The sequence below is a fragment of the Perca flavescens genome, chromosome 4, assembly GCF_004354835.1.
Source record: "Perca flavescens isolate YP-PL-M2 chromosome 4, PFLA_1.0, whole genome shotgun sequence".
NCBI classification, from domain to species: domain Eukaryota; kingdom Metazoa; phylum Chordata; class Actinopteri; order Perciformes; family Percidae; genus Perca; species Perca flavescens.
In genome coordinates, this window is record NC_041334.1 from 22695618 (window position 1) to 22710550 (window position 14933).

Sequence of the window (14933 nt, forward strand, 5' to 3'; positions counted from 1 at the left end):
GTGCAGCCTGAAATTTGCCACCTGTCAAGAATCTGGAATGTGGAGCGATTACCCCTGCCCACTCATGAGAGAACAAAAGCTGGCACTTTATACAGAGGTGAGGAGGTCATCCTTTGCTTCTGGCAAACACATAGCCTATTAATTTACTAATTGATTTTAATTGCATAGTTGCACAGCAAGCTAAGCCAAAGTCCATATCTGTATTTTGAGAAGAAAAAAGAAGAAGATGGTTATGGCATGGTGCTACAACTCAAATGGCCCCAGTATATAACTGTCCTCGTGTAGACATCAGAATAGAATACAAAAATTTGTCTTTAGCTCAACAAATCACAGGCAGCCCAAGAACAGCACAAGGCATGTAATAAAAAAAAACATTTGTCTGAAATACAAAACACTGAGCACCAGTAAAAATGTAAAGTAGGCTAAGTGAAAAACAGTAAAACACACAAAATACAGTTGAGCAAGAATGTTATAACTGGATCAGTTAATAAACTCATACCACACACTGATCATAACCATGGATATATCTACAATGTGTTTTACAATGTGATCACTCCAAGTGTCTAGAACAAGTTCACCAAGAAGCCACCAAGCAGAAACTAGTCTATATTCATGGATGGAGTAAGTGGCCCTTTTAGCAAGGCCATGTTAGCTTGATGGAGTTTGAGGGTACTAATGTAAGAGTTTACATTATTTTAATCCTCGTTTACACCTCCATGAACAGGGTAATCTGAGTAGTTCCGAAGGGGGCTTAATGTGTGTTGATATTTATAGACAGTGACACTTTTATTCTGACAGGAAGGGCGTTCCACAGTCTCGGAGCCACCACTTCAAAGGCACAGTCACCTTTTGTTTTTAGTCGAGCGCGAGGGACTACCAGGAAGGTCTGGTCAGAAGAAGACCTAAGCAATCTACTGGTGATATAAGGATGGAGCAGGTCAGATAAGTACACAGGTGCCTGACCACGCTGGGTTCTATATGTCAGAACAAGAACCTTAAAATGAATCCTGAACTTGTTGGTAAGCCAATGTAAAGAGGATAAGATGGGAGTGATTGGGAGTCATCCTGCTGAATCTGGTCAACAGCCGATTAAATATAACACAGAAATGTCTGATATAAGACTGTACAGCTGAAAAAAAGGAACCCCAAACACTGAGCAAACTCTATCTGAAACAATGAGTAGTCTTATTTGTGTTAAAGCTGTAAAAAGTTGTTAGCCGTTCAGTTCTTAATGGTAGTCACTAGTCAGACATAGAACTGGATATCATCAGTGTGACAGTGATATGAGATATATTTACATTTGCTAATATGACCTAAGCTCTAACAAAATAAGCAGAGTTTCAAGGTCTGCCTCAAGGGGAGATTGTAGCATTTATAAACGAGACTCCACCGTTGCAGAATATGCTTTTTCTTTTTAATCTGAGAACCTGCACAGATTTACATGTTTTTTTCCTATTAAGTAAAAAAAGCTGATCTTGTGTCTATTCCTTTGAGGTATTTTTCTGAAATAACATTAGCAATCCACCGGAGTCTTATGCTGTGTATTTATATGATAATAAGTGCAAGAGAAGTACTGTATGTAATAATAGAGATCTATGTATGTAGATACATTCTTTTTTAGTTTCTCAGTCTAAGATAAAACGGCACCAAAGAAACACTCGACATGCAAAAAATAGTCGTATGTGGGTGTGTCTGTGTGTGGTTCTGAGAGATGAATAATATGGTTCAACCTATCATACACATTGCATATATGTAAAGTGGGCAGTGAGACATGTATGCTAATATAGATCCCTATAATGTGGAGGTTTCAGGTTTAGGCCTCACCAGGAGTTATGTCTGGTGGGCTGCCTCAATCACAGTGCTATAGAGGAAACCAATCGTGTTTCTGCCCCAGGTCTAATATAAAGTATTATCAGTTTCATTTGTCTTTATTGATACTTTCTATTATTTTATATTTAACAAAATAATGTTAATTCTCATGGCTTTCTTGAGTTGTACAAAAAGACCATGGACATATATCAATATTTATTTTTCATCCAGGTGATTAGAAGAGTCTTCAGAACAGCTGGATGTATTTCAGTGTTGTTAAAACAATCTGGCTTTTTCAACAATTGAAAGTTATTTATTTTTCAGAAAACAGATGTCCTGAATGTACAGTAATGGTAATTAATGAGAAGCACAAACAGGGACTAGAGACAGCACTGCGCTACATACTTGCTTTAGAATATATACTATACAGTATACTGTTTCTTATTCTATTGCACAGCTGGGTTTTTAGGTGTGGTGTCTACAAAGAACAGATACAGAGTGTTCACAAAACAAGAGGAGGAGGAGGACATGTTATCAAACTCGACTGTCACACTGGTTCGAGAACCATTAAGACTTCCCTGGTGCTCTCAGGTGGTACAGGAATTACATTAGGCTACTTACGTAACATACATGTTGCCCAAATCTGTTGTCAAAATCTGCTTTAGCAATGAGCAGAACAAAGTTCTTTTATCAATTTTATAGTACATTTAAAAGAATTACATAAGCCTATTCATAGAGAGAGGGATAGGGCTCATCTTTCTGAAGCTGCAGATGGATGTTTGATGTTTCTGAGAAAGCAGGATGGGAATAGAACAGTGGACTTTCCACCTCAGACCGCAGGCTATATTGCTACAATATATTTATGTAATAGGTAGATGTGAGGCTCAGAACATTTCTCCCAAAGAGGTGAAAATATCAAAGGATGAGGCACCACAAGGTCCATGAAGTAACCCATGGGATGTATTGTATTATTTTCCATTGTGTAACACACTGTTTGTATAAGGACTGCTAGCACAGAGACCGACAGACTGACCACGAACAATATCATTTGCAATCAAATTTGCAGGGCCAGGTGAATGCACCCTTTACTGAGCAGTTTGACAATGGAGAGTAGGCTACAGTATCCAGTAAATAAAAGCATTTTAGTCTCTATTTACAGGATGCTTTAATTTTGATGCTTGTCTCTTGCCACTAACAAGCAGATGCACAAGGACCTTGAACGAAGGGCAATAATCTCTTTAAATGAAAGGTACATGGGAGCAACACAAACCAATTTCTTTCTTTAATAAATAAATAAATTATAGGCAAACATAAGAGCTGAAAAAGACCGGGAAGATGGGTTAAAGTGACCAATTTTTACATGTCAAGTGGTTCTTTGGTTCGGTGTATTATCTTAGAATGAAAAACTCAAAAAGAATGTATCTACAGGTATTAGGAAAATTAGACTGCAAGATCAACAACCAAAGTAGAACTGTAGCAGTTCAGAGTCGACCCCAGCAGACCGTGGAGTCCGTGAAAGCAGAGCCCAAATTTCCCATTTACATGCATTAAGTTATTGGCCAAAACGCCTAAGTTGATTGTAGCACCCGCAATGGCCGATTTTCGCCAAATTTGGTTCAAAGCCTCGGAGTGGCATGTAGAACAATAATCTAAAGTTTTGCTTTGATAGCGTTTTTGTTCGGCCGAGACATGCAAATGTTTGTTTTTGTAGCTAGCTACACACATTTGTTTGTACGTAATTCAACATTTCTGAACGGACCAAAATTCTTTTGATAACTTTTTGTCAGGGCGGTCGGCAGATCCTACGTGCAAAGTTTCATGCAGATCGGACGCACGGCCTAGGAGAAGTTAATATATCAATCGTGATTTTACTATTATGAAAGTCTAGGCAGACATGTGGCCTATAAGAGATTCAGCCCCATTCAGGGAGCTTGTGGATATAAGGTTTTTGAACGTACATGAGTTCCAGGGTAAAACCCATTCTTATTTTTATAGCGCCCTGTGCTGGTGGATGTGTGTAATTGTTCCTTTCCCAGCTATGTGTCACACTCTTTACCACCCCTGAAAGTATCACTTGCATAACTTGTACGGTGTAGGCTGCAGTTTGACTTTTATAGACTTAAGAATTATAAAAAAATCAGTTTCAAAAGGGAACCCAGCTCTGCTGGATCAGCATCGATCCCAGACCCTCAGGCTTGGACCCCTAAATACAGGAGCTGGAAAACCTTGTGTGTCTTCCTTAAGGAGACCCCAGTAGAATGAATGGCTTTAAACCTGTGTCCTCTAGTGGAAGGACAGTCTCACTACAACATCTAATAACTTACAGGAGACATGCACACGGCAAAAATGTTAAAAATTATTAAAATGGCACCGCACATTGAGACCACCTGTCTTCAAATAGTAAACTATAAAAACTAAACTAAAATTCTGCTAAGGGTGATAAAATATGATAAAGCCCATTAATCATTTATGTCATTTATTTTCTGTACAAACAGACAAGACCTTTGTATAAACTGTACAATCTTAACATGCTGCCAAAAAAAAAAAAATGGCATTAACACAGAAGAACTATGTAAACGAGGGAAGTAAATTTACTTTTTAACCTATGTACAATTTATAAATTATATTCTTCACCATCTTAATAAGCCTCCATTACCGATTTTTTCTATTGTCTGGTTTAAACATTTTGACAAAAGGCATAATCATCACACATGGAGAGAGATCCTTAAGGGAGAACCTCTCTTTTGCTTCAATGCCAATTCACTACACTGTTGAAGAAAAAAAAAAGCAATAATCTGCATACCATGACAATAAATAATTTGAGTTTGAGACTAACGACTCATTCCAATTCAGTGAAGCGCGCAAACATGGCTTTGCGGACTGCGTCTTTGTACGTGTCTGAAGCAGAGAGTGTGTAGTTGGTGCCTGAAGTGCCAAGTCCAGCTCCCTTTGTTCTCAACTGTGCCTGAGGAGGAAAACCACAAACCTTAGTACCTTGTACTTGACATATATACAGTTATTGATGCTGATAGGTACTGGATACACCCGACACCACCAGGTAAATGTTGTGAATACCTCAATTGGTGTAGTGATGCCTTGCTGGTTGCGACCGAGACCTTTACCCTCCTTCCATCCCATGGCCTGCAGCATTTTGTTCCCAATATTGTCACTGTTAAGGCCGTCTTTAGTGGGCTGTTCATAGTTACTGCACAGGAGAAAAAGGGACATTTTAATGATTAGAACATTCACACACACACACACACACACACACACACGCACACACACGCACACACACGCACACACACGCACACACACGCACACACACACACGCACACACACAACTGAGCTCTGCAGGGACTGGCAATAGCATTTCACACAAATCAGTAATTTAACACAACTAAGTTGCTTACATTACTGGTGTTGGTTGACTAAACTTCTTCTTTTTGGGCGCTGGGGGTTCAGGGATGCCATATTTTTCTCTCCTCTCAGCCGCACGGTCTCTATATTTCAGCTATTTACCAGAAGAACAAAAACAAAAAGCTTTTTAAAATGCAGTCACAATAAGTAGGGCAACCACAGGACTCTTTAGCAATTCTGTATTAATACAAACCTCAGTTTCTTTTCTCTCCAACTCTTCCAGCTCTGCTTCGGTCATTTTGGATCTGAGGAGAACCTCCATGTTTTTCTAAGAAAGATGAAATGAATACATCCGTGAATTCATGGTCTTATGTTTTTCTTTAATGACACTCTTTTTTTTCCCCCCTACTTAGTCCTGAAGACAATCGTGTAGGGCTGCCACCTCTTAGTCGATCAGTTGACTAATCGGTCGTTTTGGTCTTAGTCGACTAAGATTTCTTTAGTCGATTAGTCATTTTCTTATGCTTATTCATGCTTAATTACTTATTTCCAAGAAACTTCTGAGCACATTTATGGTAAAAACAAGATTTAAACTGGTGCTTTAGCAGGATTAATTGTGGAGAAACTCAGTTTTACAGATGGTTAATTAACTACATTTATATTATGCTTTTCTATTCTTAACCACCTCTCAAAACGCACAGCTCTGTCAATTAAATCAACTAATCTATTAGTCGACAAAATCGTATAAGTGTCAGTCGACTAAGAATTTCTTTAGTCGAGGACAGCCCTACAATCGTGTGTGAGGTTACCTTGTGGAGGTCAGAGAGTTGCTGATGTCGAATTAGACTCTCTTTGTTGGGAAACTGTCTTCTACACAGCAAGCAGGCCAATTTTGTCCAGTCTGTCAGCTTGTCCTGGCCTCCTTCACCCCCATCAGGCTCTGCTACCCCCTCCTCAGGGTCACTGTCTCCACTGTAGGCTGCCACAAGGCCACACTAACCAAACCATGGATAGAAAAGGGCAGGTGTAAATGTTAACATAAAGAACACATATGGCAGTGCATATATATATATATATATATATATATATATATATATATATATATATATATATATATATATATATATATATATATATATATATATTATATATATATATTTATATATATATATATATAAAAAATGCAATTAAAATAGCTGTGACAAGAAAACACAGCAAAGGAAAAGGGATGCAGAAAACACTCACCTTGGAAGTGTTGAGTGAGTTGGTTGGTGGTTCCTCCTCAGGGCCCCTTGGTACTTCTGGAATGAGTCTGTCTAGACTGCCTGCCTGCTAAAATATAATAATATAACATAAATAAATTAGTCCATTTAGGATGTTAAAGTCTAAAGCTTACACATGCGGTCTCAGAAGATATTGAATTTTACTGGATTACCTTCTTTTCAAACAGTATGTAGCCAGCATCAGCAGCTGCTGCCTCCTTCCTCTCTTCTTGACTAATGGGCTGAAAGCTACTCCTGAAGTTGTCTTTATGCTTGTTGAGACTTTTAGCCCACCGTTCCATGTCTTTAGCAATCTATAAAAATCAAAAGAGATTTGAACAAGAGGTTAAAGTTTAAAAATGATAATGATAAAATGGATGATTCAAAATATTCATGATATATATCATGATACCTGCTGAGCAGTCTTGCTTTTGGGCTTGTCCTTTTTCTCCTTGCCCTCTTTAGGTTCTTTGCCGCCTGCTGCTGCGTTATCATTTAGTGCAGCATTTGCGTCGGCTGAGGCAGGTACGTATGTTTGCTTCTCACTGTCCCAGTACAGATACTGCTGGGTCTGAGAGTTGTAGTAATACTGAATAGAGACAAACACCAATGCACATAATCAAAACAATGTGAACTTGTGTGACTTTCACCAACATGACAGAAAACCAAGTGGCTGTGCGCTACTTACATGAGTGCTTGGGTCATAGTAGAGGCCAGTTTGAGGATCGTAATAGTAGCCAGAGGACTCGTCATACTGATAGGTGGACGTATCAGGAACTGTAGATTATAAAACATAACATTAAAAACAAGGGTAGAAAAGTTTTCAAGCATTAAAAAACATTTTAGTAACCAATATTTTTAAATTATTGCTAAATCAATAAGTGGCCCCAGCCTTAAGTCTTCCCAGCCTTCCCCACTGAAATCACGCTAAAGGCCTTTTGATCAGCTTTAGCAGTAATAAAAACAACGGCCCACATATTTTCAGTCAGATGAAAGACTAGTCGTGGCTGTCTTGTTTGTAAATGTAACGCTTTGAATCAGTTTGCTATTGAGCATTTTTTTTTTTTATTCAGGACATATTGCTCTTAAACTACAGGCAGAACCAAATTCACAAGTCTGTGTTTCAAGCTGTACTCTATACTATATACAGTATGGCCATGACAGTGACCTCAAGAGGATTTTGTCTTTATGCACATCACACTACAACAGGACAGGTGTTAAGGGATCTTGTGTGCTCATACCAGTGCTTGCGTCAGCTGAGGCTGCTAATGTATTGGCAGCGGTAACAGTGGCAGAAGCTACAAGGCCACCAGGCACAGATGCAGCTTCAATGCCTGAAAGATGTCCTGTGTGGGCTTTCGCCTCCAATTGCTGGGCAAGTGACAATGCCTGCAATTAATGTAATGGTTGTTTAGAGATTGTTACACCATGCATTTTAACAATCGTACTATAGCATAATTACAGTATTAACAAAAATGTATGTTACCTGAACTGCTGGCTGCGCAATTATATGAGGTTGGTAGACTTGTGCAGTCTGCGCGATTACTACTCCAGCTACAGTTGGAACAATCTTTACACCTGGGGCAGCTGAAATTGGAAAAGCAAAGCTCTGTGACAACACTCAACATCACAGTGAAAACAGAGTCAAATTATGAAGTTGTTCAGAATCTAGCATAAACTCTTTTGTCTGTTCTTGTTGCTTCTAAAAGCAGGGTTTAACCACTTGCTGCGTTTGTTGTTCCTACAACCTTAGTATGAAAAATCTAAGCTGCATGTCATTTCATAAAAAATGCTGAAAACTACATTTTACTGTAATATCAAAAGGTTCTGTATCAACATCTATTTAAGATGTGAAAGCATCACATACCTCCTAGAATCCCATTTCCCTGGGAGGTGCTGGCTGCTGCTGCTTGCTGGTAGTACACTTGGTATTCCTGTTGAAAGAAGTCATTCATTGAAATACATTTATTTCAATAGGGAGAAAATTCCTTTAACTAAGTCAGTTTTTTTACCCAAAAGAGGATGTGAATACTTGCCAGTGTAAACTTTGTAACATTGGCTGAATATTTAAAACATTGTTATGATCTAAAAGTACAACCTCATGTCTTATCTCTGAGGCTTATGTCTATAATGGTCAGTAAGCTTGACAATGGTGAATCAAAGCCTCAAAAGCTGCCACTAGGTACTACTAAAGAGAAATTTTTTATTGAATGCATCTTTAAAGCAAACTAATTGAAATATATCAGAATGCCTCTGCTCTCAAGTTACAGATGATCAGTTACAATGTTTGCTTCATTGGTTCTACTAACCTGTGACATTGGAGTATAGCCTTCTTGCAGGTAGCTGTACTCTGACATTCCCTCTGAGCTCTGCTGTGGCTGAAAAGGTCAAGCATGGGTTATGAGCCTGTTACAATAACACTGGGAGATGATAAATCCCAGGATGTTGACAGAAAATGGACCTACCTGACTTGAAGACCACTGGGCTGCCGCAATGGCTGTGCTGGCCACAGAGAAGGCACTGACACGATTCCCATCAGGTAGTAAAAGGTCCCTAAAACAGGCAAAGGGCAAACATTTTTTAATTTCAGCGTGGATGAATCTCTCTTCTCTTTATGTGGATCAAAACAGGCAATTTGCAAAGGGAATTAAAACGTTACCAATATTGGTGTAGGTAAAACGTTTCAACGCAAATTATACACTTTTATACTCACTTTCTAGCGCTCTTAGCATAATCCACCCCAATTGTTTTTCCATCCAATTTTAGAGGCGGCTGCAGTCCCTGTAAGATGGTTAGCAGCTGAGAGGCCTCCTGTAAAAAAGGAGTGATATACAGTTTTAAGTGAAATGCAGGCATAAATGAGGTGTCAAGTTCATCAAGGAGAAATATTTAAGATCAGTACAAAGGCAAATGGAAGCCACTGGTAAGTGGTTGGTTGTTATAACGTTAAATTGTGACAATGTTCATTTGTACATGTTAAAAGAATGCCTTACCAAAGGAGAGGACAGCTGTACAAACGCAAAGCCTCTGTTCTGGCCTGTCTGCTTGTCCTTGATGAGGCGAATGTTGTTAGATGAAAGATTAGCATATGGTGCCAGGGATGTCAAGATGGCTTCTACGTTGGTCATAGCAGCAATATTTCTCAGGATGATTGCTGTGCAAGACAAAAGTCTATATTTAAAAACAACCTACCATGGATAGGCATATTATATTTTCATTTTCAACTAAGTAGGACATTGCATCTATAAAAGAGAAGTCCTTACTATCGCCATAGAAATCTCCGCTGGGTTGAGTTTCAGAGACTCCAGTATTACTGCTGGTTTCACTTTCTGTTGAAAAAATGACAGAGAAGTAAGAGGTCCATTAACAGAACGTTCAGAACTGTTGAATCAATGAACTGGAAATGGGGTATAAAGTGTCGAAAAGCTAAAATGAGTCGGAATTTACAACATCAGAGTGTTTCCCTCAAAATTAGAGTGTATTTGTGGTGGTGGCTGACAGGGGGTGGAGGGGGATAAGCAGTTATAAAACTATTTATTATGATATTTTTTAGTATTGTGATGTGTTTTTGTAGGACAATCTTCAGATTCTTTGTCTACATGTCAAAAAAAAAAAAAGTATTCAATTTATGTCACGGGTCCAAATGTGTTCAGAGAGAAGGGGGCCAAGGAGCGGCTGAGCAAATCAATGAGGAAATAGCTTTTCAGCCATTTTAAATATTAATCAAATAGAAAATCAATATATGGCGGTCAACGTTGATATTGTAGCGGGCCACCACAAATAAATCAATGTATGGGAAACACTGGATAGCCTATTTCATAAACTCCATTATGTATTGTGTTTTGTCCCCATTTTGTATTATTGTCAGGTAGCAAGGAAAGAATGCATGCTGTTTCCCATCTATGCATTTTGCCTACATCTGACAGTGGAGACACTTATGAATCCATATATTTTGGTTTACTAGGCTTTTACAACACCAAAAACACAAACTTTGCTTTGCATCCCAGCAATGTTGCCACAGGCTGCCCGGATGTCTGCAGTCAGTGGCCTCTTATTGATTTAACTACTTACCGGCTTTGGCTGCTCCACACCTGAAGCACTTCAGCCTCCTCCGGAAATTGTACAGGCCACACTGCAAGTAACCGTTCACATCATTTTTATTATACACCTACTAAAGCCCTGAACCAATCTATATTGGTGCAGCATACCATACTTACCTGAGACACAACCTAACCTTTACCGCTTATTCAAATGTAGGTGTACCACAAAATAAGCTGACAGGACTGCAACAATTTAACTTATGGGCCTAACATATATAGGCCTCTGTGTATGACGTGTTCTGTAGTAGCATTGTTTAGATAAAATGGCCATGAAACCAAGACAGATTAACATTACATTAACTTACAGTGTTGCAGAGCCAGTCTTCATACTTGTTTCTGGGGTGACTGTAGTGCATGTCCACGCTTTTGCCTTGGATGGTCAGACGTTTCTGAAAGAGGACGACAAAAGTCACTCAAGCATTCCTGGCAAGCACCAATCTCATCAACAGAGCAAGCAGTGTTGGAAGGGAGAGAAGGGGAAGAGGGACCCCCAACAGATAGCCTTTGTGTTAAAGACGAGACAGGCACATGATGTATATGTGAGAATGATGTATAGAGGGGTTTAGGTGTTTGGGACCCGAGTGCCCAGGCTGAGCTGGAGCAAAGTGTACAATGTGACCCTAACAGACATCTTTGACTGCTTTAAAGAAAAAGAAAAAAAAAAGATTAAAAAGAAACCTCATCTACTGAGGAGTAGGCTTAAATAGAATAGGCTGAGCTTACATTCAACTCTGAATTATCTTTGATAATGCCTTTATCAGCAAGATAAAGATAGTGTTCATTATCTTAAATGCAGATTCCTTAAAGAGATATTTTGATAATTTAACTCCAGCTCTGTGTCAGTGTGGGCATTGTGTTTAGATGAAAAGTGTTTTGGCATCCCTCCATGGCACTAGTGAACAGAGCTCCATAGCTCCACACGCAGCAGAGCAGCAAAGGTCTGCCGAGATCCACTGGATGGTGCGAAGCGCGTCACAGAAGTCCGCCAGAGTTTTGCATCATCCGGCAGATCTTGGCAGACCTCCGCTGCTCAGAGCACTGGCACCACAGAAGAAAGCCAAACACTGTTCATCTAAACACACTGACCACAGAAAGAGGACACAGAGCTGGTTTCAAATTGACAAAGTATCCCTTATCTTGTGAGATAACCTGAGAATAGGAGTCAAATCTGCAGCTTTGATGCTACTGCCATTGCAATTAACTAAACAGCAGATTTGTTAAGTTAATATTAAGTTGTAAATCATGTATATAATAATCTCTACTAGAATACAAATCAAATAGTTTTGCTCTGTGGCATACTTCAAAAAAATCTGTAGTTTCAACACTATTTTATGCACTTTGGTTGCCTTTTGGGTTATTTTTCAACATATCCCCAAGATTAAAACTAGACTTGGCGATTGTGAAGCAACCTGATTGGTCTCCATCCATCGGGTAGCATCTTGCAAGTGATAAAAGTCCACGAAGGCGAAACCACGGCTTATACCTAGAGACAGCATTCAAATATAGACGGGAGGCGTGTTAGTTAAGAGTCCATGGGCATATTATTCAAACTCTTCCACAAACTGCTTCACGACCCAGGCCCTGTTTGGTACACAATAGGCCACTCCTTAGGAGTTTTACCATAGCAAGAATTCCTGCTGAATACCACTTTTGAAACACACTCAAAAACAAAGTGTGTCTGCCAATAGGGTTTTTGTTAAAACTGCAACTGCTGCACTTACTTACCTTAAAAGGATCCACATTGAATGGAAATTTTAAGTCTTAAATCAACATTTCAAATCCTTTTTCAAGTACCTCGATACTATTCTTTCCTAGCTGCTATGGGAAATGGGTCTGAATGGAAGCAGATTTGCCCTACGGTCAAAGACTGGGGGAGGCTGAAGTTCGTCATTTATCTGGTTCTCACCTGTTTTCTTTTTCATCAGCCTAACATCCACTGGCTGCGGTCCCTCCAGTTGGTCTATGGCAAAACAAATCTGAACAACGTGCAGATGGTATGTTACTATCATGATTCAAAACCTACCACTTTCAAAGGCATTTCTTTTAGAATGAGTGGTGCACATACATCAAACCAAAATAAACACTAAAAGCATGCATGTCTGCTGAACAAAACTAAATACTTACATCATCTTCAGTGACATGAGGAGACAGACCCCAGAGCATGATGGTCTTACTCTTCTTCTCCTCCCCAGGCTCCTTTCTGTAATCCTGCTCTGGGTAGTCGCCATCAGAGTGATAACCATCTTCTGATCTATCGCTGTTGCGTCGTTTCCTTTCTCTTTGCTTTCAAACAAATATATCGGTGCATCAGTTAAGTGTGGATGTCATCAAACAACAAGTATTTTTAATAATACATTATACTACCATTAAAATCACTGATATTATAATAACTACCTCTGGACTGTCTCTTGATCCTCGACGATCTCCTTCAAAACGCTCACTGCGTCTCTCTTCGCCCCAGCGCCGCATGTTGTGATCACGCTCTTGGTCCCTCTCTCGCCTGTCGCGCCATTCTGATTCATCGCGCGACTGGTTAGAGCCATATCTACCGCTACGTTCCGTCCGACTAATCCTATTCAGGAGGACATTGAAAGGCAGAACAACTCATCAGTAGAACTAGTCTGCACTTTCACAATATTCCTTACATCAATCAAATACTATTTTATCAGCAAACTCACCAACATAATTCCTTGATTAACATTAGACATAAAAATAAGCATGATTTATTCTGTTGTGTTTATTCACCTGTTGTAGAGGCACTGCCTCAAGTATGGTCAAACATTTACATGAAAACGCTTCAACACTTACAGTGTGTGCTACAGTGCTTCTGCATAGCAAACATTTTCAATTATACATTTGTTTAAATTTTATAAACACTCAAACAATGTTTTTTGTATTCTGGTAGTCCAAATATTTCCAGAAAAAAATAACACTCAAGAAACAGCAGGATTTTCTGCCTGTCTAATATTTCTTGATTTTTTAAGGCTAGCAGAGAGATGCTGGGCAACTGTGTAACAACGTAACCATTAAATGAGTCACTGTCTCGTTTCAGGAGTTGGATACATCAACAGCCCTGACATGCAACTCTCTCTCGAACTGGGGAGCACACTGCTTAGCTCTGCTAAACAAGCAAAGAGAGGGGTCATTTCATTACTATATTATACCAGTTAAACATTTATACTTTTCCTGTGTCACGATAATTTAATGTTTCGAATTTTACTTCCAATATTCAATACGCCATTTGGATTTATGTACTAAAATAGTAGTACAATTATTTTCCTATTGGCTTTAAGAGGGACCCAATGGTTACGAAGAAATAGTAAGGTTAGGTTTCACAGTTGACTGAAATGGCCTGACAACATTTATCTGAACGCTATTTACTAAAAGGCTAACGCTAGCGTTATTGTTTATATGCGTTCTGGGTGCTATTTAACGTTCGTGTTAGGAATTTGAACTATCTTAAAAAGAACACTGCCATTTTAGTTGGCCACACCTACCATGGCGAACAGCGCTTAACGTTACTCACCTTTTATCAGCTCCCATTGTCCCAACTGCACAAACAGGACTCTAGGAAGCAAAAATGCCAAGAGTTTAGATTTATACAAACACTGATGTGTTTTTAGTTTCTTAACATGCAACAGTTCAACAGCACAACAAACTGCTTGTAAACCATTAACGTTAACATAGCTAGTTAGCTAGCTAACGTTAGCTACATGGATCTGCAAGTCGGACGTTAGCAAACAGACATAACTTATGTGAGAAGCCATAAGATTGTTTTAGTTTCCAGTCTGAATGTACAATAACTTACCAGTGTAGTTTTTTAATAATATTAGTACCCACTAGTAGTGTTTCAAAAATGTATTTGAAAAATCGTGGCTAAGAAAATTCATCTCACGTTCAAGGACTTCTCACAACACTGCAACGACACCTTCTTTGTCCCAAGATGCATTGGTGTATAGCCCGGTGCATTTTGGGAAATTAAAATATTTGCCCTGTATTTGTCTCACAGGCAGCACTTGGTCATTAGCTCTTTGTCTTTTTAGTCGGTCCCAACAATTAATGATGTTTAGTATAGTAGATTAAAAGTTGGGGTCTCAGATTGTTACAGCTATCTGCCTGCCAATGCTAAAGAAGGAGGCATGCTACCTTAACATCTCAATGTCCAGCGTTTGTACTGCCTGAAAGGCCAACCTAAGGGCAAAATCCCCACTGTACTTGCATTTCGGCCATTTTACTGGGTATGTAGCTTTTTAGCTTGCCACATTTGCAGACAGTAGGCCATGTATGGTGTTTTCATTATAATTTAGTGCTTTTTAAAGATTAGCAACATTTTCACATTAAGACTTTCACTAAGTTGGGTCATATAGCAAGTTGAAATAAACTACTAATAAATCCCACTCTACTT

At 39.1% G+C, this 14933-nt stretch overlaps 1 protein-coding gene across 2 annotated transcripts; it reads right to left on the minus strand.

Moving 5' to 3' along the window:
* Window positions 1–4482: 4482 nt before the first annotated feature.
* rbm5 (RNA binding motif protein 5) lies at window positions 4483–14481 on the minus strand. 2 transcript variants are annotated; one of them, XM_028575869.1, is made up of 25 exons: window positions 14337–14481; window positions 14055–14095; window positions 12923–13100; window positions 12653–12811; window positions 12435–12504; window positions 11938–12011; window positions 10834–10917; window positions 10500–10560; window positions 9692–9757; window positions 9422–9582; window positions 9142–9239; window positions 8894–8981; window positions 8738–8806; window positions 8296–8362; window positions 7915–8015; window positions 7670–7817; window positions 7117–7205; window positions 6841–7017; window positions 6602–6742; window positions 6412–6498; window positions 5976–6161; window positions 5420–5494; window positions 5220–5320; window positions 4885–5014; window positions 4483–4774 (listed from the first exon to the last, which is right to left on the minus strand). In XM_028575869.1, exons 2-25 carry the CDS (start codon window positions 14069–14071, stop codon window positions 4649–4651), a joined length of 2553 nt encoding a protein of 850 aa, XP_028431670.1. In that variant the 5' UTR covers window positions 14072–14095; window positions 14337–14481; the 3' UTR covers window positions 4483–4648. The 2 variants fall into 2 exon arrangements, with proteins under 2 accessions (XP_028431670.1, XP_028431669.1); XM_028575868.1 differs by having other exon boundaries at window positions 14424–14461.
* Window positions 14482–14933: the final 452 nt, after the last annotated feature.

Excerpts from the sequence above, each read along its gene's own strand:
- rbm5 (XM_028575869.1), bottom strand. Across the intron at positions 7,818-7,914 it reads TTGCGCAGCCAGCAGTTCAG|GCATTGTCACTTGCCCAGCA; the intron begins GTAACATACATT and ends CATTAATTGCAG. Across the intron at positions 6,499-6,601 it reads ACATACTGTTTGAAAAGAAG|CAGGCAGGCAGTCTAGACAG; the intron begins GTAATCCAGTAA and ends ATTATATTTTAG.